A 23997-nucleotide genomic window follows, 5' to 3' on the forward strand; every position below is an offset into this window, starting at 1 on the left:
ATATATTTTTTACCGAAATAAAATAAAAATTACTCTTTTACGCAAAAATAACGAAATGTATATAGAAAACTTAAGAATTTTTCCAAATATAACATTTTGATTAAATTTTAAATTAATTTCTCGTATGAAAACTATATTTCAATACAATTGAATCCATTTCAGTACAATACAAATAAAATTTTCAGTACAATTAAAAATGTCATTTTCCATCCCTGATATGCATATGAAAAAACAAAATTTAAATTGTATTTATCTTTAAGTTTGAATTTGCAATCATTTGCAATTTATTGCACGGGGGATATAAAAATGTCCCACTTTTGAATGACATTTTAATTTCGGGATAAAACAAATTAACTAAATAATGTTTTACTTTGTTAAATCACTTAAATTTTCTGAATTTTCCAAAATATTCACTGAACAAGTTTTTAATAAATTATTATAATGAGGAAACACAAAAACACAAGTTTTTGAAGATTGTAACTCTAAAAAAGCGTCTTTAAAAGGTCGTAAGAACACAAGTATCTCGTTCAACAAAGGAGACTGGGCACTTTTGTATGGGACGTGGCCCATCGGTGTAACACATTGTGACATACATTAAATGAAAGGTCTCGTATCTCGTGCAGGGAAAGTGCAGTGATGCATTTTATGTTCAAAAATATGTGTAATAAAATTCAGAAAAGTATACATTTTGATAAGATGCTCGATTATATTGTTTCAAAAACATTACATAACTGTGTTGGAAGTTCAATTGGGCTATTCCATCACCAGTTTTCACCCATGACTTAATGCATTTTTCGGTTTTTAAAACACTTTTGTATGGGACGTGGCTCATTGGTGTAACATTAGATGAAAGATCTCAATGAGCGTGTTATTTTTTTGTATGGACAAAAGACTATCTCGTGTAGGGAAAGTGCAGTGGTGCATTTTATGCTCAAAAATAAATGTAACACAATGAGACTTACATCAAATAAAAGGTACTGATGAGCGCATTATTCCTTTGAATGGACACAAAACTCTTTCTCGTGGAAGGTGGAGTGTTGCATTTTATGTTCAAAAATGTATTAGGTACGGTACAGCTTGTTTTACATGTTTGTGTTTTTAGAACAAAAAAAGGTATGGTTTGGAGTTTAAATTCACTCCAACATATAATATAATATAACTTAAAGTTTGATTTGCATTTTTGAAAAATTAGTCACAACCATCGTATATTTAAATTACTTTCAAACCAACAAGATAGTTTCGCACACGACTTCAAAGTACAGAAAATCATATACTAACTCAAACATTTTTTGGTATTGCATTTCATAAATCCATAAAAACCGATAAATGCATTTTTTTTTTTGAAAATCAGAGCAGTTGATGGATTAGTCCAACAAAACAAAGTTATTATAATGTTTTTGAATCAAGTCAATCGAGCATCTAGTCAAAATGTATGCTTTTCTGAGTTTTATTACATACATTTTTAAACATAAAATGCATCACTGCACTTTCCCTGCACGAGACACAGACTTTTGGCCATATAAAAAAAATAACAAACTAATCGAGACCTTTCATTTGAAGTATGTATCAATGTGTTACACAAATGAGCCACGTCCCATACGAAAGTGTTTTAAAAACCGAAAAATGCATTGCGTCATGGGTGAAAACTGGTGATGGTATAGCCCAATTGATCTCCCAACACAGTTATGTAATTTTTTTGAACCAAGTTAATCGATTCAAAATGTATACTTTTCTGAATTTTATTACATACATTTTTAGACATAAAATGCATCACTGCACTTTCCCTGCACAAGATACAGACTTGTGCCCATACAAAAAAATAGTATGGGCACTCATCGAGGCCTTTCATTTGATGTATGTCTCAATGTGTTACACCAATGGGCCAAAATGCCCAATTTCCTTTGTGTTAATATCCCGAATCCTATTGATCTGTTGTTTTTCTTGAAGTGCGTGAACAATGTCCTGCATGTTTTCTTGAATAGATTTGCATATTTCAAATTTTGATATACACCTTGTTTTACACTCACTTTTTAATGTTTTATTAAGTAAATTGCACGCACCAGACTTTTTCATACATATATTTTACTAATTTTTTGCATTCTTCAAAAAAATGTTTCATCGGAGGTGTTTCAGCACTCGCTTTCTCCAAAACATTGTGTAACAGATGACCGAAGCAATTGAAACGAAGATTATTTTCCAAAGCTCTAATGACATTAGATCCTCTGTCAGTAACAAAACGAACATAGTTTATATTGTTTGTAATTCCATATTCCAAGAAAATAGTTTTTAAATTGTCAAAAATATTTTCTCCTGACAATAGTGCTTCAATTTCATCGACAGCAAATACCCGTAACCCGTTCAAATAAACTTTCATTCATTATGTAATGAATAGTAAGCGCCAGGTAGGATCTCATTTTAAAGCTGTAAGTCCACAAATCTGTGGTTGCCGAAAAGTTTTTAATACAACCGAGTTCTGTTATAACTATTTTAACTGATTTGTCTTTAAATTTTTTTACATTGTTGCTTATGTTCTCTGTATTTAGCACCGATTTTTATTTTCAAAATAACTTGGAAAGCAAGTTACTGGAAATATTCACTCTTGGCCAAATAAAAAATTAAAAATTGGTTCTCTAAAGAGATCAAATTGGTCGGAGGAGGATATAGCAAGGTGGCAAGGTCTATAACCTTATACTCCTCAAGCTCTATAGGTTATAAAATGCTAAAAAAAAATTCCCGCTTCCTGCTATTCGAACTCTTCAAACCTGGGCCCAGAAGCTGGATATAACACCAGGAGTTTTAGTGCCCATAATGAAAATTATGAAAGCGTCAAAAGAATTGACGCTTAACCAAAAACTTTGTATTTTCAGTTTTGACGAAATGAAAGTCAAAGAGTCATACTGCTACGATAAATCTACCGACACAACACTGAAACCAGCATCCTCCGTGCAAGTAGGGATGCCTCGAGGTAAATTGACATTGTACAAAATGTTTTATGCAAATATTATTTTTATTTTAAAACTTTACAATAGGCCTAATAGGAAAATGGAAACAGCCTATGTTTTTTGATTGTAAAATTAAAAAAAGATTTTGTTCGAAATTATGGAGAGTGTTGTAAGATGTAGCTTCACAATAGTTGCAATCACAAGTATGAAAGTCTAAAATTTCGACACACTTAACTTCTTAACTTACTTAATATTATTCTTCCAGGTTCACGGTGGTCTTGAAAATGCGGCAGGTTTTATAAAAATGGATCCCAAAAGTAATGATGCAGATTTGTTCGAAATGATCTCAGGATTCCAAATTTGTAAGTTTCAAAATCGTACCTGATCCCTTTTTTGAGTTACAGGCATTATATATATATATACATTTGACTTAGAATGGGAAAAAAAAGATTAAATAAAAAACTAAAGCACATTATAACGTGTTATACCTTTTTGGAAAGCTAAAATATACTCCTTGAATTTGATGTTTATTTGAAGTTGCTGGAGCAAATAGTTTTTGAAAAATTTAATTTTAAAATTATTATTTTAGAAAAAAAATATTTTTTTGTATTTAAGTTAATTTTTTTTTAAATTTGAATTACAAGGTACAAGTTTTTTTTTCAAAATTGAATGTTCTATTTAGTTCTTAGTCAAATCCTTAAGAAAAGATGCAAAAAACTATTCTAGCTTTTCAAAAATGGAAAAAAAAGATAGGCACTTTTATATTCGTTTTATTTGTTCCTAAGAAAAATTTGTGTAATGGTTATTTAATCAACAGATTTGTAAGTTCTTATCACACTTAGTGTGACTCAGAATCAACCCCAAGAACGTAGTGGTATTTTGGCTCCTTTTTTGAGGTTTTTGTTCATTTTTGGTGTTTTTTAAATGTTTTTTTGGTGCAATTTTTAGAGTTTTGTATTTTTTTTTAAGTTATTTTTATTACGTTCTGAATATTGCAGGACTATTTTTGAAATGAAAGAGTTATAGGTAATGTTACGTATAACAGAAAAATATACCACATTATATAGATTTCAGGACAGCTAAGGTCCTCAGGGACCACAAAACCTTTTCTTGAATTTCATCGAGAGAGCCATTTTTCATGAATCCATGTTGACTTTTCACGTTTATTTAAAAACGAGAAGACGTCCTGATAAGCAGCGTGTTACAGTGACCTTTTTTCTATTTGATTTGAGGCTAATTTTTTTTTATTTAAAAAAAAAATTTAAAAAAAGCTAAAAAAAATTTGGAGAAAAGATACATTTTTCCTTAAATCTCAAAAACTAAGATACTTTTAAGCATGCGGTTTTTTGTTTTTGACTTAAAATCAATGAGAGCATTGATTTGAGTAAAAAAAATTTACCCTTTATTAAAAACAAATGAATAAAATAAAATAAAAGAAAAAAAAATATTTTTTTTCTAAAATAATAATTTTAAAATTAAATTTTTCAAAAACTATTTGCTCCACCAACTTCAAATAAACATCAAATTCAAGGAGTATATTTTAGCTTTCCAAAAAGGTATAACACATTATAATGTGCTTTAGTTTTTTATTTAATTTTTTTTTCCCATTCTAAGTCGAATGTATATATATATACAATGCCTGTAACGCAAAAAAGGGATCAGGTACGATTTTGAAACTTACAAATTTGGAATCCTGAGATCATTTCGAACAAATCTACATCATTACTTTTGGGATCCATTTTTATAAAACCTTCCGCGTTTTCAAGACCACCGTGGGTTTTTGTTTCACGAAACAATAATGTACATATGTGTTTGCGGACGTTCCGCATTCGATAAAATTGATTAGAAATCATTTCGTCGACACAGGGTTTATGCTCAACGGAAAGACTGTGAATGTGAAGAAGGACATCATTTTAAAACTCCTTTCTATTACATCTGGAGAGTTGTGCATAACTCACAAAATTTCACCCAAGACTATTGACGTCGTACAAGCCGATCGTCAAAAAGTTAAACTGGCAACGAAATTATTTTCGCACACTGTTGCTAAGGCACTATCACGGGCAGTGAGTCTTGGGCTTCTCCAAGATAAAAGTTGGGAAGAATGCTAGTTTGCTGAAATACGTATGTATAAATCAACAAAAGAAACTAAATCAGTTCATAAATATTTTTAATAACATTTTTTTCACAGACAAATAATTGGTTCGCCGTAATGAACGTTCGTTCACCATACTCTGATTACAGAGATAGGGTCCACGCTTATGGACTTCATTTAGAATCACAAATCGTGATCCTAAATAATATGACTCAAATGGTAACAAGCATGCGGGTTATTGGAAAGAATTCTCTGCTTCCATTCCAAAAAGGTGAAAAAAGAAGATAATGTTGTGAAAAATATGACTAATTGTATCTTCATTTTTAAAGGTATTGTGCAATCTAACACCGCTTTACAAATGTTGCACAAAAATAAGTGTGAAGTACACGCGATTGAAATTATACTTCTCACTCACAGAAATTCCCCGCGTTCAACGCCGGCCACCTGAACTTAAGTTCTAAATTTAAGAAGGCTCAGATTGGTCAGAACCAAATGTCACCTACCTTTAAATGTCATCTGACCAGACCCTTTAAAAATTCAGGACATAAGAGCTGCGTTCTTTTTCTAACAATAGTCAACTATGGTTGTTATGTCAACAAATATTGTTGATGTGTCATTGTTAGAAATTGTTGGTTTTTTTACAAATCATTTAGGAACAATTTATTGTTAGATATTGTTAAACTGTCAAACCACCAAAAAAGTTGTTTCGAGAATATTTTTATTTCCATAATTATAATAAAAATCATGTTTTTTTAGTCAAATTAAATTCTCTCTCATCATAAAATTACAAAACTCTGTTTTTATTTTCATTTTTGTTCCGATTATTTCCAAAAGAAAGAAATCTTTGGGTTGGCTTTGTAATCAAAACATCCACTTTGACACATCAACAATCTCATGAGTGTTCAACTCATATCATGGAGGTAAGTTGGAAATAGTTATGATTTGTAACTATTTGACACTTCGAAACAAGTTTAGGAACGATGTTCATCTGTCAAATACAAATCGTAACTATTTTGTAGTTTAGGAACGACAAAAGTTAACGATAATTAACAATAGTTAACTATTGTTAGAAAAAGAACGCACCTAAGTTCAGGTGGCTTGCGTTGAACGCGGGGATTCACTAAACAAGTTCACACCATTACGTAATTACAATTTTGAACACTAGATGGTGCATTTTTGCTAATCCCTTTTAAATTTTTTTTTCAAAAAGTAAATTTAAAAATATTTATATTGATGATCGTCTCAGCCGATCAACAATGGTTTTTGATAGCAGAATATTCTTTTCTTTCTTTTTCTGATATACTTCAGAAAAATTTGTTGCTTTCAGAAAAATTTGTTGCTTTCAGAAAAATTTGTTGCTTTCAAAATTACCTTTGTTTCTTTTCTTTTTTCTTGTATGCATTGCATTGGCAATGTTTAAAAATTTTGCAATACATAATAAGAAAAGAAAGAGTTATTAAATAATTTCCTCTAATTCCAAATAATTTCTGTGTGAGAAAATTTGACTGAAAAAGTTGACTTAAAAACCCACCAAATCTAGTTTAAACCTATCATAATAGCAAAGTTAATAAAACCTACCAAGTTCAAGCTTATTAGGATTCTACTTAAACGGTATCGTTGAAGGAACAACAAAACAAAAATAATGGAAAATTGCATTTGTTTTAGGCATGTCGAGATCTATAATTCAATTAAAAAAAAGTTCATATAACCTCTACCCATCTATTTACGTCTACGTCTACTTCAAATAGTGGTTATTTCAATTAAATATAGTGCAAGAAACCAAAAAGCGTAGTAACATCTCCAATAATTTTACCATTAAATACAGTCAAAAGCATAATCTTAAGCTAAAAATGTTCGCATCTATTTAAAAACCTGAGTCATGAATTTTTTTTTTAGAGTTGCACTTTCGTTTCTATGAGCTGCACATATTCATTACTCAAAAATTAAATTGCACACTATTTGACTTAATTTCATTATGATAAACTTTTAAGTAAAGTTCACACAATTTCCCTAAAACTAGACATGAAATTGCTTTTAACCAAATCAAAAATACAGAAGTTTACATTATTTCCACATTTAATATGCACATCATGGTCATATTTATGCACTATAAAAAGACAATTCTACACCAAAACCATCGAAATACCAGAGAAATTAAGAACGGGATTGATTCAATATTTTTGAGCGAAAAATAAAATTTGTAAGCTAGCTACTTCAAATAATATGGAGTCAGACAAAACTGAAAATCGATGGAACTCAAAATTTATAAATCTTTTCCTGGCAAAAGGTGCAATTCACGGATTACCGTACGTCGGTAATAGAAAATTAACGTTAGTTGAAAGGTGACTAGAATATTTTTGCATACCAACTGAATATTATATTTATTACCTTTAATTTTTTTTAAGAGTTGTGTGGCTTCTCTTAACTTTAATAGCACTCTATTTCTCAATACACTTGGCATTACAATCATTGGATAGATTCAATACCAAAAGTACAGTCATAACTATTGAAAGAGACTTCCACTATTGGAATACTACGTTGCCTAGTGCAACAGTTTGTCCAATGCGAAGATTGAGCCACCGAAAATTTCAGTTATACACTGAGTAAGTAAAAAAGCCTTGCATCAATAGTAGATAACCTATACAACGAGAAGTGACTTTTTAAACTTGAATACGTAATCAAATATTTCACTTTTTTAATCTCAGTACGCAGTTTTGTTTGTTATAGGGTATTTACATTGTAACGGGTGTGACGCAGCATGGAGTTATTTAAATTTTTTGTTCCTGGTTTGTTTACTTTTCACTAAATAATGTAGGGGAAAGGTGCTAACAGTGAGACTTGAGACAGTGCAAACAGTGAGAGAATTTATTTTTCTCTTTTCAGAAAGCAAGCACAGTAACGCTAGTTTGGGTCAAAACGTTTATTTCCTCTTCTGTGTGTTTTAATTTTGTTCCGATTAAATTTAAGTTGTCAATTTACGCCGGAAAATATCACAAAAGATCAGATAGAAGTGATTTTCGGAGTGTTATCAAAAGAGTGTATGGATAACACAAAAAAAATCAGGATAATGGACAGAACTTTTTAGATTAGAAGAAATCTATAAATTAAAAATGGTTTCAGGTTTCAGTATGATTTTGTAGCGTTTTTTTTTTCTTTTGTTTATTTTTTCTGTTTTTTTGTTACTTTTTTGAAGATTTGGGTAAAAGTAACATAGTTGAATAAATAAACTACTAGGACATTTTCGTCAATTTGTTTCTGTTTCATCCGTCCGTTTCACTGTTCGTCTAAAGCCTGCCTCAATGATCGCACCCCTTGCAAACAGTGAGACGTTTGACTTTTTCTACATTTTGGTTCCATGTGATGCTTTAATTCATTCTATAATTATAACATTTTCTGCAATATTAAGATAAAATATGTCTTAAAATGACTTAGTTCGGTTTAGATAGCTTGGAAACTTCAGAAATATAACAAATAAAAAAAATTGTCTCACTGTTCGCCATTTCCCCCTATTTAACATCTTTAACATCTGATATATTTTGATATTAATATCACAACAAAAACATTACTGTTAAAAAAAGAGCCAAGTTCTCCTATGTTGAAATTATGCTGGCACAAAAAGTACTGAGATGTAAAAGTGTACCAAGATCTAAGGTTTGGGTTCAAATTCGTATCAATAAAATTTTGATTGTTCTCTTGACAATTTTTCTTAATTATCGATTTTTAAAGTTATTTCAAAAATTGCCAAGTAAACAATCAAAATTTTATTGATACGAATTTGAACCCAAACTTTAGAACTTGGTACACTTTTACATCTCAGTACTTTTTGTGCCAGCATAATTTCAACATAGGAGAACTTGGCTCTTTTTTTAACAGTAATGTTTTTGTTGTGATTTCACTACTTTTTGCAAGGTATGGCTGTAGAATATAAAATCTCTATATTTGATGAAAATTCAGTGAAAATGGGTGGTTGCCACGCCCCCTCCCTGAAATTCTCAAACTTTAAATTTTTTCCTTTGTGTAAACTACCAGCTCCACCATTCTACCAAATTTCAAGATTCTACGACAATCAGAAGTGCTCTATAATATTTGATGAAAATTCAGCGTGAATGCCGGTTGCCACGCCCCCTGGCTGAAATTCTCAAATTTAAAATTTTTTCCTTTGTATAAACTACCAGCTCTACCATTCTACCAAATTTCAAGATTCTACGACAATCAGAAGTGCTCTATAATAATTTATGAAAATTCAGCGGAAATGGGCGGTCAGTGAGTCAGTTACGGTTCTTGCGATTTTTGAAGCCCTATATCTCAGAAACTACTCATCGTAGGAGGCTGAAATTTTGTGAGGAGTTTGGTTTTTACGAGCTCAACAAATGTAGTGAGTTTGAAATTTCTAGCATCTTTGGTGTGGAAGTTAGAGGGGGGTCGAAAATGGCCTGAGTTGTTTCCTGTAAATAAGGGTGTAGTGCCAAAGTTGCTAGAGAACTTGGCTGGGCACTACCGTGCCCCTTGATATTATTAAGATTACATTTCGCTAAACTGTCTTTCAACGTAACGGGTCAATGGGTGTGAAGTTCGAAAATCAATTCAGTCTACTTCGGTGACTTTTAGAAACCATATGACGGTGTTCACATTGGCCTCACTTCGCCGTCTTATTTTGACGTTTGTGTGTTGCTTTCTCACTTGCACTTCATGGTGAGAAAGAGATGCCGAAAACTCATTTAAAATGTGAACACCTTCTATTGTAGATTTTTGAAAAAGTCGTGCGTTCAGTATCCAGTAAGCATGGTATATTTATAAAATTTCAAAAATGTAACAGATGAGATATTGTATGAAGGAACATATTTAAAATATGATATCATAATATTATGATATGATATTTTTATAATATCGCGGCCTTAAAACAACTGAAATTTTTTCAAAACTGAGTTATTTGTACATAACATAACGACAAAAATAAAAATAAGAATGTGAAATTGAGAATTTCTTACATTTTCATACTAGAATATTAAAGTTTTTATTTCTTCAGCTGGTTTTGTTAAAAAAAAGTTAATTGAATATGAGAAAAACCATTTTTGAGGGACATTTTATTTTATCTTGAGAGAATTCTAAGCAAAGTAGTGTCAAATAAAAAATCTCCCCGACAAACAATTTTGGTTTTATAAAGCTTTACAATGCAATTGTTGCTTCTGTAAAGCAATATAGAAGCAAAATTGTTAGTAGGGTCATTTAACACATTTTAACCCAATTCGCACAGCAAAAAAAATAAATTTGATCCTTTTTTTAACCAAACGTCAAAATTTAATTGTGGTAGAAAATTTAACTAACATTTTAACCTAATTCACACACGGCCTAAGTTACTCCACTAATTAATGCTCTTGAGAAATCGTGTTGCAGTTGCAACAAGAGCTAGGTGAAATGTCATTCGAATAATTGAAGGTGATGGTTTTTGTTTTTGTTTTTCTTTTTTTTTTAAATGGTACATTTATAACATTGAACATGAAGAGTTTACTTACTTACAAATTTCTTATTTTTTATGGATAAATTTCACTTGGCTGTTATATTTTCATGCTTTTAAGGGCTAAAAATATGACTGTTCAGGAAAAAATAGAGCTTTTTGACTTCTTGGAATCCTTGGCTAATTCTTCTTACTTTAATTTTATGGATATAAAAGTTGCTCCAAGCATTGAGGTAAGTAAAATAGTAGGTATGTACTATATACACAAATTTTTTACTAACAAAGTGTGTTCCAATAGAAGCACAATATCGACCCAATGGACTACATGAACATCATTTACAATCTCACTGAAAACTACCTTCTAGTGTCAGAAAAAAGTATTCGCCTCCATGCTATAATCAATCTTTGGCTTGTACACAGTCAGCAAATTTTAACCGAGTGGGGAATATGTTACTCTACTAACAATTATTTAATAGATGAGTTATCTACAAGTAATCTGCTGTATGGTAAAAAACCACCTAAAAATCCGTATGAGGATACAACCGAATTGTATCAGACGGTCAGTATGAATGTGTTTGATCAAGACGATACACTTTCTTTTACGGGATTTAAAGGTCCAATCGTGGTAAGGAGAGTATTTATTATCTTGATAACAATTAACTTGTTAGTGAAAGAGCATTACACAACAAAAACATTACTGTTGAAAAAAGAGCCAAGTTCTCCTATGTTGAAATTATGCTGGCACAAAAAGTACTGAGATGTAAAAGATCTAAGGTTTGGGTTCAAATTCGTATCAATAAAATTTTGATTGTTCTCTTGACAATTTTTCTTAATTATCGATTTTTAAAGTTATTTCAAAAATTGCCAAGTAAACAATCAAAATTTTATTGATACGAATTTGAACCCAAACCTTAGAACTTGGTACACTTTTACATCTCAGTACTTTTTGTGCCAGCATAATTTCAACATAGGAGAACTTGGCTCTTTTTTTAACAGTAATGTTTTTGTTGTGATTTCACTACTTTTTGCAAGGTATGGCTGTAGAATATAAAATCTCTATATTTGATGAAAATTCAGTGAAAATGGGTGGTTGCCACGCCCCCTCCCTGAAATTCTCAAACTTTAAATTTTTTCCTTTGTGTAAACTACCAGCTCCACCATTCTACCAAATTTCAAGATTCTACGACAATCAGAAGTGCTCTATAATATTTGATGAAAATTCAGCGTGAATGCCGGTTGCCACGCCCCCTGGCTGAAATTCTCAAATTTAAAATTTTTTCCTTTGTATAAACTACCAGCTCTACCATTCTACCAAATTTCAAGATTCTACGACAATCAGAAGTGCTCTATAATAATTTATGAAAATTCAGCGGAAATGGGCGGTTGCCACTCCCCCTGGCTGAAATTCTCAAATTTTAAATTTTTTCCTTTGTATAAACTACCAGCTCTACCATTCTACCAAATTTCAAGATTCTACGATAATCAGAAGTGCTCTATAATATATGATGAAAATTCAGCGGAAATGGGCGGATGCCACGCCCCCTGAATTGAAAATCTCAAATTTTCGATTTTTTCCTTTGTATACACCACAAGTCCTATCACCGTGTAAAATTTCAAGTTTCTACGATATCGGGAAGTTCTCCATAATTTTGATGATCTGTCAGTGAGTCAGTGAGTCAGTGAGTCAATGAGTCAGTGAGTCAGTGAGTCAATGAGTCAGTGAGTCAGTGAGTCAGTGAGTCAGTGAGTCAGTTACGGTTTTTGCGATTTTTGAAGCCCTATATCTCAGAAACTACTCATCGTAGGAGGCTGAAATTTTGTGAGGAGTTTGGTTTTTACGAGCTCAACAAATGTAGTGAGTTTGAAATTTCTAGCATCTTTGGTGTGGAAGTTAGAGGGGGGTCGAAAATGGCCTGAGTTGTTTCCTGTAAATAAGGGTGTAGTGCCAAAGTTGCTAGAGAACTTGGCTGGGCACTACCGTGCCCCTTGATTTATAGTTTTTTGTTTGTATAGTTTAGTAATAATAACTTAAAATTTGGATACCACCTTATTTTTGAGCAAGTTTGTGTGATCCAACCCATTGCCACAAGGACAAAAGTACAATCTTCACAATTTGAACGATTCGTTCTTTTTGTAGGTACTTGAACATGACAGGAGGATTAAATTTGTACTAAATTGTATTGTTGTTTTGTTAAAAATTCGGCTTTAGGTGTATAAAAACAGAGACGAATGTATGGAAAAATAGGCATTTCTAATAACTTGATGGAACTAAAATGATTCAGTGAATGTTTTTGAGTTGTAAATCCAAAAGCGTCAAATTGCGTTTCTTTGTAGGTACATATTAAGTATTTCTGTGGTTCAAGTAAACTCTTAAATTTCAACTTCAATAATGCCAATGTTTTGTTGCTTTTACGTTGTACGTCAAGTTATACTCTGTGCAACAAAAATTGCCAGTACTGGTAAGATAGAACGTTTGCATCTCGCTCTGCATCATGTTTAACGCATAAGTCTATCACAACAAAAAGCTCTCATAGCGATGCCGCACTTTGCATAAAAATGTTTCAAGTATGATCGAAAAATACACAATAACAAATTTTTAAAAGAAAGAAAAATAGATTTATCTGGGTTGGGGTCGAAATGCTGCATGTTGCAAAATTCTGTATTCAAAATACTGTATGCCAAAATACTGTATGTCAAAATTCTATATGTGTACCAACAAAATTCTGAAAGTCGAAATTCTGTATAGCAAAATTCTGGATGGTCAAGATACTGTATTTCAAAATTCTGTACTTCAAAATTCTGTAAAAATAATGTAAAAAATATAGTTTTGATAATGTAAAAAAGTGCGCGCAGAACTTTGAAATACAGATAAAAGAGGTTTTGTTATGGCTTTCTAAAAGACAATTTAATAAAGAGGCAAGCTTCTAATGCTAATTAATATAGGTACCTTATTAGGAGCTACGGAAAAAGGAGAGAGAAAACAAAATTCTACACTTATTTAAAAAACAATCTGAATTAAACCACGTTGCAAACCTAAAACGGATTGAAAAAAAAAAATAAATTTATATTGATTTTGACATTTTTTTTGTAAAATGTATTTTGTATGTATGAAAAGTTTGATTTGTGTTCCTAGAATTGATTTAGTTTTTTACTTTAATAATTAGTTTGTATAAAATTACAACTTTATTGTCAATAATTATATTTAAAGCTAGTATTATGTGTTTTTTTATCAAAGAAAATTTCTTAAAAAATACTGTATTGAATACAGGGCTCGAATTACAGCACACGATTACGATCATACGTTAACGTTTTGACTATTTCCATCTCTATTTAATTATTGGAAAACAAGAGGTACACATAGCATCCATTCGTTAACGAACGGATGCCAGTGTTGCCAAGACCGGCTATTTATAGCCAAACCGGCTCCTTCAAGTTTTCTCTGGCTCCTTCAAATTCTGATTTCCGATTGATCAAAATTTGGCTCATTAATTTTTCAATTTGGCGATTTTTGGCTCCTTCAAAATTAAAAACTTTTATAATAAAAGTACTTGATTATTATGATCACGCCTTAAAAGTCTTCGAAGTAGAACTAAACTTCTTCGAAGTAGAATCTGACACGTCTTGCTGAAAAGTGCAATTGTGAATGTACCTACTTCCATTTTCATTCATATATGAGGCGTTCAGAATTATAATGGGTGAAGTCCACTTCTCTTTAGGTTGGATGTTTTAAGGTCTTACAAATTAGGGATTTCGTTTTATTTCAAATAAAATAAAAGAAAGAAATTTTGGAGATATAGAGCTATCGATCTGTGAAACATTTATTTCAAAAGTTCCTTCAGTTTCTGAGAAAAAGCTTCTTTAAAGTCAGAAGAATGCACAAATTTCAAATGGACTTGACCCATTATTGTTCCGAACGCCTCATATTTTGTTTCCACTTTTCCACAGTGTATATTTATTTTGTTATTTATTACTAAAATAAAAATTAGATAATCTAACTTGAAGTCTGATAAATTTAATACCGAGTATTATTTATTTTTTATATATCATTATCATATATCTAAGTTAATTTGAAGTTGGAAAGAAATGATAAATAAAAAATTTAAAAAAATCGTACAAAATACATTAATCAGAGTTTCTATGAACAATTTTTGAAATTGGCGATTTTTGGCTCAAAGATTTCTAAAATTCGGCTCCTTGCCTCTAAAATTCTCTGGCAACACTGACGTATGCCGTAATTCGACCCCAGTATTTTGCCGTACAGAATTTTACAAAACAGAATTTTGCAAGTCAGTATTTTGTTCATACAGTATTTTGACATACAGAATTTTGTATTTACAGTATAGTGACATACAGAATTATGGTCTTACAGTATTTTGGCCCACAGAACTTTGTCGTACAGAATTTTGACAAGCAGAATGATGACCCGCTCCAGATTTATCTTTTTCCACACCACCAAGATGTATCTAATAAAGTAACTTTTTGCAATTTACTTATTCAAGAAACACCCCGCGACACGTCCGCCAAATGATTTTCCCTGTTAAAATTTTAACATTAATTGTTTTCCAAACAAACGAAAAATAGATATCCACCAACCACACGGCAACACTAATGTCTTTCTTTCGTTTTAAAAGCTTAAAAAAGCATTAATCCTGAAAGCTCTTTCACAAAAACAATAGAAAAAGGGAGTACCTAACGAAGAAAGTTTACCAATGGTAACTCTTATGTATTGTGAATATTTTTAATACACACCCTTTGTGTTTGAGGTTCAGTCTATCTCTGTCACCGATCGTGTGGCAGATAGGTCGTAGGGGGATGTACGTCCATTGAATAAGAAGTACAGGAAAGGGTGTTTATCCAAATAAGTGAAGTCGCTTTTTATTAGTGTGAGTTGTACAGATGCACATGTATTGGTAAAGGGTCGGAGTGCAGATATATTGTTCACTCAAGGGGCGCCAACAGAAATGTAACTGGTCTCGTGAGAGACTTCCGTATAAATGCTATTTTTCATCATAATTATATACGAATTTTAAACTGTTTTTTTCCTAAACTAAAAACAGACTGAAAATTGTTTTAAAATCATCAAGACTAGCTGAAACATTGGCGGTCAATGATTGCATCGCCTTGTCATCACCAATAAGAGTGAGTTCGCTCCTGGAAAACGAGCTCGAAATTTGACAGATTATATAAAATTTTTGACAGTTTATATAAATTTGCTTTTTTTTTTATTTTTTTGTGGCTTCACTCGCCAACTCTATAGGTGTGATATACACCCCTTCCTGTACTTCTTATTCAATGTGTACGTCGCTTGATAAAGAAATTACAACAACAATGCCATGGCACGTCTGTGGTTTTCTTATGTAATTCAGGGGCATATTTTTTTGTATGTACTTTTGTGAAATCGTTTGGTCCCAGACAGAGTAATGTGTGGGCGCAGGCAGCCGACTAAATAATCGGGTTGGGCTCGGTACCAGTGCTGCCAGAATATTTTCGAGGCAAGTAGCCGATTTTGAAAAATCTTGGAGCCAAATATAGCCGCTTTCAAAAATGGTCCAAAAAAACGTAAAAAATTTTTCTGCCATGTGATTTAACTTTTTTTTTTAATTTTCAAATAACTTTTGCTTATAAGACTTCAAGTGTTGCTACGCCATCATTAAAAGTATCTCAAGATCACAAAAATACAAAATTTTTGTTTTTTTTAGTCTGATTTTGTATGTTATAAAATATGTAAACAAGAAAAATGTAGCGTTCATATGCTGTTTGTTTTATCTTAAAACGATAATTTTTCACTGAGAAACACGTCTTGAAAATCAATAAAAAATCAAACTTTTTGTTTTGTTCCCTTAATTTTTTGGGCTAGTGTATTTTACATAAAATTGTTCTAAAAAAATGTACCTATAGAAATATATTTTTACACAAAATATGGAGTTTGAGGGAATTCAAATTTTTGGTTGTAGTTGTTTTTGCTTGTTATTTTTATTAAATTAATATAAATTTAATGGAATTATTTTTTTTTGAAAGATTTTTATAAAAAAAAGGATATTTTGAGATCTACTTCGATTTTTTTTCAATCTACTTCCATTTTTTCTTCAAATCTACTTCGACTTTTTTTCTGGAATTGGTAACGATGTCAAATAAATAGCCGGCTCTGGCAATACTGCTCGGCTCGGTACTAAAGCGGCCCATAAACAAGACACTTGTGTACACTCTTGTGTGTGCACCGCACCACAGACGGCACACCGATCATGACACCGACACAAAAAACGATACCGACTCGGTAGGAAATATTTGAGTTTGAAGGCAATTGGGTACCAAAAAAAACTTCTATTCTATCATACAAATTTTTGGATCGGCCGACCACCGTTTCATAAATTTGTAAATTTTACATAAAACAGTTACTTTTTAGCTTCTGTATAAACATTTTGGTTGAAATCGGCTAAATCGTTTAAGAGATATTTAGCATATTTAGCTTTAATTTTTAAAGATTGTTCCGAAAAAAATGCATATTATCTAATTTATAAAGAATCTTCTAAGCTACGGTTGTTCAAAATAGTTTCACAGAATTTATTGCCGGACTAGGTGCAGAAATTAAATTAAAAAAAAAAATAAATATCTTCATTTTTTATATTGTATTTAATTTATAAATAATTTTTAGGTCTATGTTCATGGAGCGCACGAAGTAATGAATTTCGAAAGACGAATGGGAGCAACTTCAATACCTATCGAGTGTATAGGTAAACTTTACGATATCACCGCGTCTGATGATTTTGGAAAGTGAGTTACATGCGATATTAATTTAATTGTCAAATATGTTCTTAGAAATACCGACCGTATACAAATTGTACTGAGCCATTTGAAAAAAAAAAACTTGAACTGCTGTGGTTCAGGGCAAAGCTTTAGTTGGGAGTCTTTGTTGTCTTTATTTTTCCTTCTAAGAAAATGTATGGAATATATTTATTTTTATTTTTAAAAATTTTAAAATTCTTCACAAACATTTTATTAAAAAGCGGAATAACTTTCTGTATAATGATTTTCAAATTTTTGAACTTGCAACTGCAAATAGGCAATAGACCCGAATTAAGCTCTATTTTAACAAAAAATATAAAATATACATCTCACTTCCAAATCTAAAAAACGCTATGATTTTAAAATCGGCTTAGTTAAAGGTGAACTGTTTCTTATCCAAATCCAAGTTTAGAAGTTAGATGTATGGTTTATTACTACATATTATTTTTTTTTTGTCAAGAGTTTTAGACTTATAGACAAAAGAATTAGTTAAAATAATCCTGTATAATCCTAAGAAAATAAAAGGTTTATGAGACTTGTTCTTTAATTATTTTAAAAGCTTTTTTTTTTATTTCCAAAAGTTCTGAATTTTGGTTCAGGTTTGCAGTCATTCAGAAATTCAGAGTTTTTTTTTTGAAACTGGAAACATTTCATTTTCCTTATAAATATATTTGATTAAAAAAAAACATGTTGCAATATCCAAAAGAATACCCCATGCCCTTTTATTTACTTTGGGGCTCTTGTGTGGAAGAGCTCTCAAAAGATCGCCTGTGATTTTGGAATTGAAATAATTTTAATTTGTATTTGGGATTTACAAAACCCATTTAATTTTTACGGGGGTCCATTAATGTTAGGTAAAAGCAAGACCCGAGGACAAGTATGGTGCGCGAAAAACCCTATAATTTGTATCTTTTCTGTTGATTTAAGTCTTTAAAAAAGTTATCTTAGATGAAAATAAGGAAACGGAGTGCACGTCATAGGTATCTGTTTGTTTCGTTGTTTATTTCTTACATCCTGTTTCTCCCCTACATACAATCTAGCGTGGGGCCCTGACATATGTACGTGGGGCCCGGGACACTGCTCCGGTTCAAGGGTATGCACAATTGTACCCCTTGGGGCCCCAAACCTTTTCACTTCTTATATAATTATAAATAGAACTTTCAAATAGTTAGACTAAAGGCCTGCATTTGTTAAACGGGCCCCTTTTCTTTGTTTGAAATATTTGTTTGTGCTTGTTTTGTACATGTTCTTTATGTATTTTTATTTTGTAACTATGGGATAGCTGAGGGCCCGGGTGGCAATCGCCAAGCCAGTTATATGGCCAGTCCGACCCTGTCTCCTACCGTATACTATACTCTTGCACACAATGCGCGACTGTGGCTTGTTGAGGCTGACTCCTTGGCCAAATCGCCTTAAGATTTTGTAGACTCCGCATGCTTTTTGCCAACGATGAGTTTAAAGTGTCAGTCCCACACCTCCACCTCTACGAAGTTCTGCGTCTTTGAAAATTGTTCCTCAGCTGCCGTAGCTCCTGCAGTTTAAAACTGTGGATGATATGTCGGTGGGCGTCCATCTCATGTGTCGATGTATCTAAAATTGAAATACTGACTGAGCCACACAAATCTATTGCTTTTAGATCACATTCAATTAAATGTGGAAAAGGAGGCATCAAGGATTCAATTGCAAATCCTGCACTGGATGAAACTTTTTGTGGTTTAACTATAGACAATTTTTTAGACTTATATCATCTTAATAAAATCTTGACAGGATTTGCAATACCTAACAATTCAATATACAAATTTGGCATGGTATAAAAAGAGAAGGTATGATCATTAGAAAAAACTCTGTATCGAGAACTGTCAAAACTTAAAAATGGCTACTCAAGGTTTTGACAGCTGCCCATTGAAATTGTTGCAAACAAATTTGTCTTTGAAATTGTTGCTGCTTTTGACCTTGCCAAATTAAACGTCAAAAACTTTTTACCCCATTTTGTAAGATGGCTGCTCTAATGATCATACCTTGTCTTTTTAAACCATGCAAATTTGGAATATTCAAACTATATAATTGAATTTCAGCTAAAATTTTAAACATTTTCATGAGCTTGCGTTCGAAAGGTACAAATCTCCCAAACTGAATTGTAACTGTCAAGTACTATTACAGTTACAGAATAAATTTTTTGCTTCTAGAATCTTCTGATAAGTAAGTAAAGCATTAATACAGTGACTCTTTTTGATTTATTTTTAAATAGGTCTACCACAATTGAGCAGAGAAAATGTCGGTTTCCACATGAATCGAACTTGGCCCACTTCCCCATCTACACAAGAAATCTCTGCCAACAAGAGTGTCGAATAAACTTAGCTTATAAATTGTGCAAATGTATTCCACATTTTTATCCAAACCGAGGAGCATTAAAGCCAGTTTGTCATTACACGGTTTTGAAAGAATGTCTCTCTAAGTATACCGGTAAGTAAAATAAAATGAATGTTTGGGTTACAAAAAAAGTGTTTTCTTAAATTTACATACCCAAACACCAGACGAACGTTTCCCGAAATGGAGGTGAACTCTTCAAAACGGCTGTAGTAGAGGGGTAGAAATATAGTATACATATGTATATTTAAATTATTAATTATGCATGCGGAACCGACATGGAAAGAAATTAAGGAAAATATTCCATTACAAATTCTGTCCGCCGAAAAATCCATATCCATATCTTAAATAAATTGACTGAGATAAATACACGACAATGAATTTTATTTAAATTTTCACTTTTTCTATTTGTTCGCAGGAGTATTCGAAAATATTAACCAAATAAAAAACCTCTCATTGGATATCAAGTGTAACTGCTTACAGAACTGCAGAAGTTCAGAAATTCTGGAAAAAATATTTAGCGTAATTAAAATGATATGATTTGTTATCCAAAGTCTGTTTTCACAACAACCCAAATGAGATAATTTCGAAAATCGTCTCGTTTCAAATCGTATAGAAAATTATTTAATTCGAAATTGGAAGTGGAACTGCAGTCTATTTAATAGACCGAAGCTCCGCAACAAAAATAGAACAAATTCGTTCAAGAGTTTTTATTGCTGAAGCCAAAAGTTCCTCCTAAATCCGTTGGTGCATTTCTGAGAAAACGGCAGCACTGGTATGTATAAAAATACACATACCCAAAATTTGCACACAAGGCAAGGCAAATAAATTTTTTGTTTGTCATACTTTGTTTAGGTATATTAAATCAATCCCTCGAGGTCTGTTTACTTTATAAGTCTAAATCTAACCATTTATTACGATTTTATCGAATTTTAAAAACTTGCTTTCAACTAAAAAAATCAAAAATATAGAAAAAATGCCAATTTCTGAAAAGGTACATTTCAGTCGTTTATTGACAGAAAAAAATTAAAAATTGCATAAATTATCAAAGGATTTAACCTCTAATTTATTTTATTACAAAGTTTGGACGTACCGGCTTCCTACACGAAATGCCGTTTGATTTATTTTTTTCTGTGAAAAATGTATATGAACCATTTCCAAGTTAGGCTTGGCTTTCGAGTTAAATACAAAACTGAAAACCGACCAACAATGGATTTAGTAGCACTTTTGACTGGAGTATTCTTCATGCCAAGGAATCATAATCAGCAATAAAAACTCTTGAACGAATTTGTTCCATTCAAAAGGGTCTATTGTCAATAAATTACAGGGTTAATTTGCGAAAACAGGCTGTTATAGCCTGTTTTCACTAGACCAATTGAAATAATCACGGCTGTTCTAATATTCGTTCGAATTTGAAAACCGAAATTGAATCCGTACGGAGAATATTGTTTCCGGTAGCTAATTGATACCCGGATTAAAAACGGGAAACATTTTTCGGATTGTAGTTCCATTCGTTTTTTGAAACATTTATGAATTCGCATAAAGGCTTGGCCACACCGGAGGGTAGGCGGTATGGGTACAAGTAACGGTACGGGTATTTGTATGGAAAAAATTCCAAACTGACACATCAACGTTCGGGTGTGGAATTTTTTTAATAGAAATATCGTTGCCGCTACCCGTACCGCTACCGCGTACCCTCCAGTGTGGCCAAGCCTTAATGTGTTCGAATACAGAATTCAGATCAGCTAAAATTTGAAAACGGGAAAATAGAATTCGAACGGAAAATTCGAACATCGTGAAGTTCTCAAATTATGTATCTCATTTGAAATTCTAACTGACCTTATTTGCGAAATTATGTAGTGAAAACAGGCTACTATTTAGAATTTTCAAAAATTCCTTCATTCGTTTTGAACTGATTCGACTAAAATAATAATAAATTCTTTAAATAGCCCATACCTACAACTGAAGTTCTTATGAAAAAAAATGGAATTATCATTATGATGAAATCTAATCCAAAAATCAGATACAGAAGACAAATCATTTTTACACTAACTGATTTACTAGGTTTGTTTGTTTTTTATACATTCAATGAAATTACATAAATAAGTTCTATTTTTCAGTATCTATTGGCGGAACTGCTGGTTTTCTTCTCGGATCTAGCGTTTTAAGTGCAGTGGAGATTATATACTATTTCACGGTTCGTCTACTCTGGCATTGCTTTGGTTTGAAGGAATAGGTCTCACATGAAATTCAAACAAACAATCTTATATTAATGTTAATTAAAAAGTTTAGCTCCAATTTATATTATAAGATCCAGTTATGGTAATTTTTGACAGAGTTGCTTAAATAAGTATGACCCAACCAATATCCTAATTGTTTTTTTGGGTTTTTTTGGACCATTTTTGAAAGCGGATATTTTTGGCTCCAAGATTTTCGAAATCGGCTCCTTGCCTCGAAAATATTCTGGCAACACTGGACTGTGCGTCAAATTCTCATACCTACTTTTAATTGAATTTTGCAAAGAAATACAACCACATTGATTGGCCAGGTACTTTTTATAACAATAAAAATAATAATTAGTATAGGTGGAAAAAATAATTTTTTTGTTTTAGTATAAACTTCTTGTTTCTTAAATGATAAGATTTCATATTCATTTCTTTCACTAGTTAAACATAAAAAAAAATTTGAGTTGCACAGTCTAAACTTCATTTACGGATAGCGATGGAATATTGAAAATGTACAAAATAAGTCTTATTTATGTTTGAATGCAATACATAATCACAACTTAATAAAGGAAAGAAACTATTGATTCACGTTAAAAGAATTTCAACCATAATATTTTTGTTTGTTCCTGATCGAACTAAAATGTTCAGCTTAACTATTTTCTTCTTCTTCGCCAGAAAAAATTAAACTTAAAGAGGAAAATGAACTGTCGAATATCTCGCCTTAGGTAATATTAATAATAATTAATAATTTAGTTTCAAAACATTTTTTTTATCTCTTTATAAATACTTCTTAGTCCTGAAAAGAATTTTTTTGTTATCGCTTTGAGATGGTACGTTCATTTGATGCAAAATTGCATCTGGAACCATATTTCCCTCGCAATTTCTCGATGCACCAGTGCAAAATTTTCAGCACCAGGTTCTTCAAATGTTATCTTCGCCTGCTATATTGTGAAGTTCACAGCAAGCTCTCTTTCAGTAATACAGTTGCCGAAATCTTTGCTTTAATATGCCAAGGCTGTGCTCAATGGCAGCCCGGCTGGAGCTTAGCTTGACGTTCAACCTTTTTTTGACTATTAGAAGTGTGCCCATTATCTTTAATTTTAGGCATTATCCAGTAATTTTAGGCATTTTTAGCCCAAATCTGCGGAAAAATTCCTATTGGGCTGAATTTTTGCTATAGACCTTCGTTACAGCGCGCTGTCCGGTCTCCGGCTCATGAACATGTCTTGGAAAAAGGTTTTTTCTTAAATCTGTTGGTAAAACGAAACCTTACACGTGCACGAAAGATACAATGAGACGACATGACATAATTTGCCCAGCGAAAAAAATTGTGGTGGATTGCTGTTCTTCTGTTGGGCAGCTGTATGCTCAGTAGAGACGCTGTGTTATGCTATGTTTCCACTTACCCTAAATTTATTTCTTTATTTATTTCGTCAATCAAGTTACAAAAATTTTCAAAGACAACATTAATAACAATAAATATATACTACATACATCTTAGATATTTAAATAATAAAAAAAAAAAACTTTTACAATAGACTTAATACATTTTTCTTAATTACATTTCTATTTACATTAAAGTCAATAGCTGAGTCAAATTCATTGAAATTTATACAAGCATTTGTGATTGGATAATGTCTAGCGTTACTTGTACTATGGTAAGGAACATGTAAAAAAATCACCATCTCTTGGGCGCAAGTTACGAGCTGGTGCGTAAATATTGAACATTTAACAATCTATATTAGAGCTGAGGACATCATAAGCAAAAAGGATAGAATACAATTTTCTTCCCAAAACGAGAGGTTTTAAGTCTATAAGTCTCATAACATGGAACATCTGAATTTTTATAAATTTTACGCAATGCAAACTTTGCAAATTTTTTCTGAACCTTTTCAATACGATAAATGCTCGATTGAGTGTAGGGATTCCATATAACGGAACAATATTCTAACAGCGGTCTAACAAGAGATAAGTATAGTGTTTTTAGTGTGTAAAGATCATTTCGAATTATGAAGCCTAACATTGAGTTAGCTTTGGAAATGACATGGTCTATATGAAGTGAGAAACTCATTTTGGAGTCAAAAATCACTCCTAGGTCATTCTGACTATCAAGTCTCTGTATAGACCAAAACC

The 23997-nt window shown here is 31.8% G+C and overlaps 1 protein-coding gene across 1 annotated transcript; it reads left to right on the forward strand.

The window, feature by feature from the left end:
• Positions 1-10620: 10620 nt before the first annotated feature.
• LOC129909987 (uncharacterized) lies at positions 10621-22179 on the forward strand. Its single transcript, XM_055987195.1, has 7 exons — positions 10621-10722; positions 10788-11114; positions 17142-17260; positions 19521-19735; positions 20058-20161; positions 21589-21703; positions 21760-22179. The coding sequence occupies exons 1-7, from the start codon at positions 10621-10623 to the stop codon at positions 21873-21875; spliced, it is 1098 nt and encodes a 365-aa protein (XP_055843170.1). The 3' UTR covers positions 21876-22179.
• The last annotated feature ends 1818 nt before the right edge of the window (positions 22180-23997 follow it).

Source organism: Episyrphus balteatus, chromosome 1 (assembly GCF_945859705.1).
Source record: "Episyrphus balteatus chromosome 1, idEpiBalt1.1, whole genome shotgun sequence".
NCBI lineage: Eukaryota > Metazoa > Arthropoda > Insecta > Diptera > Syrphidae > Episyrphus > Episyrphus balteatus.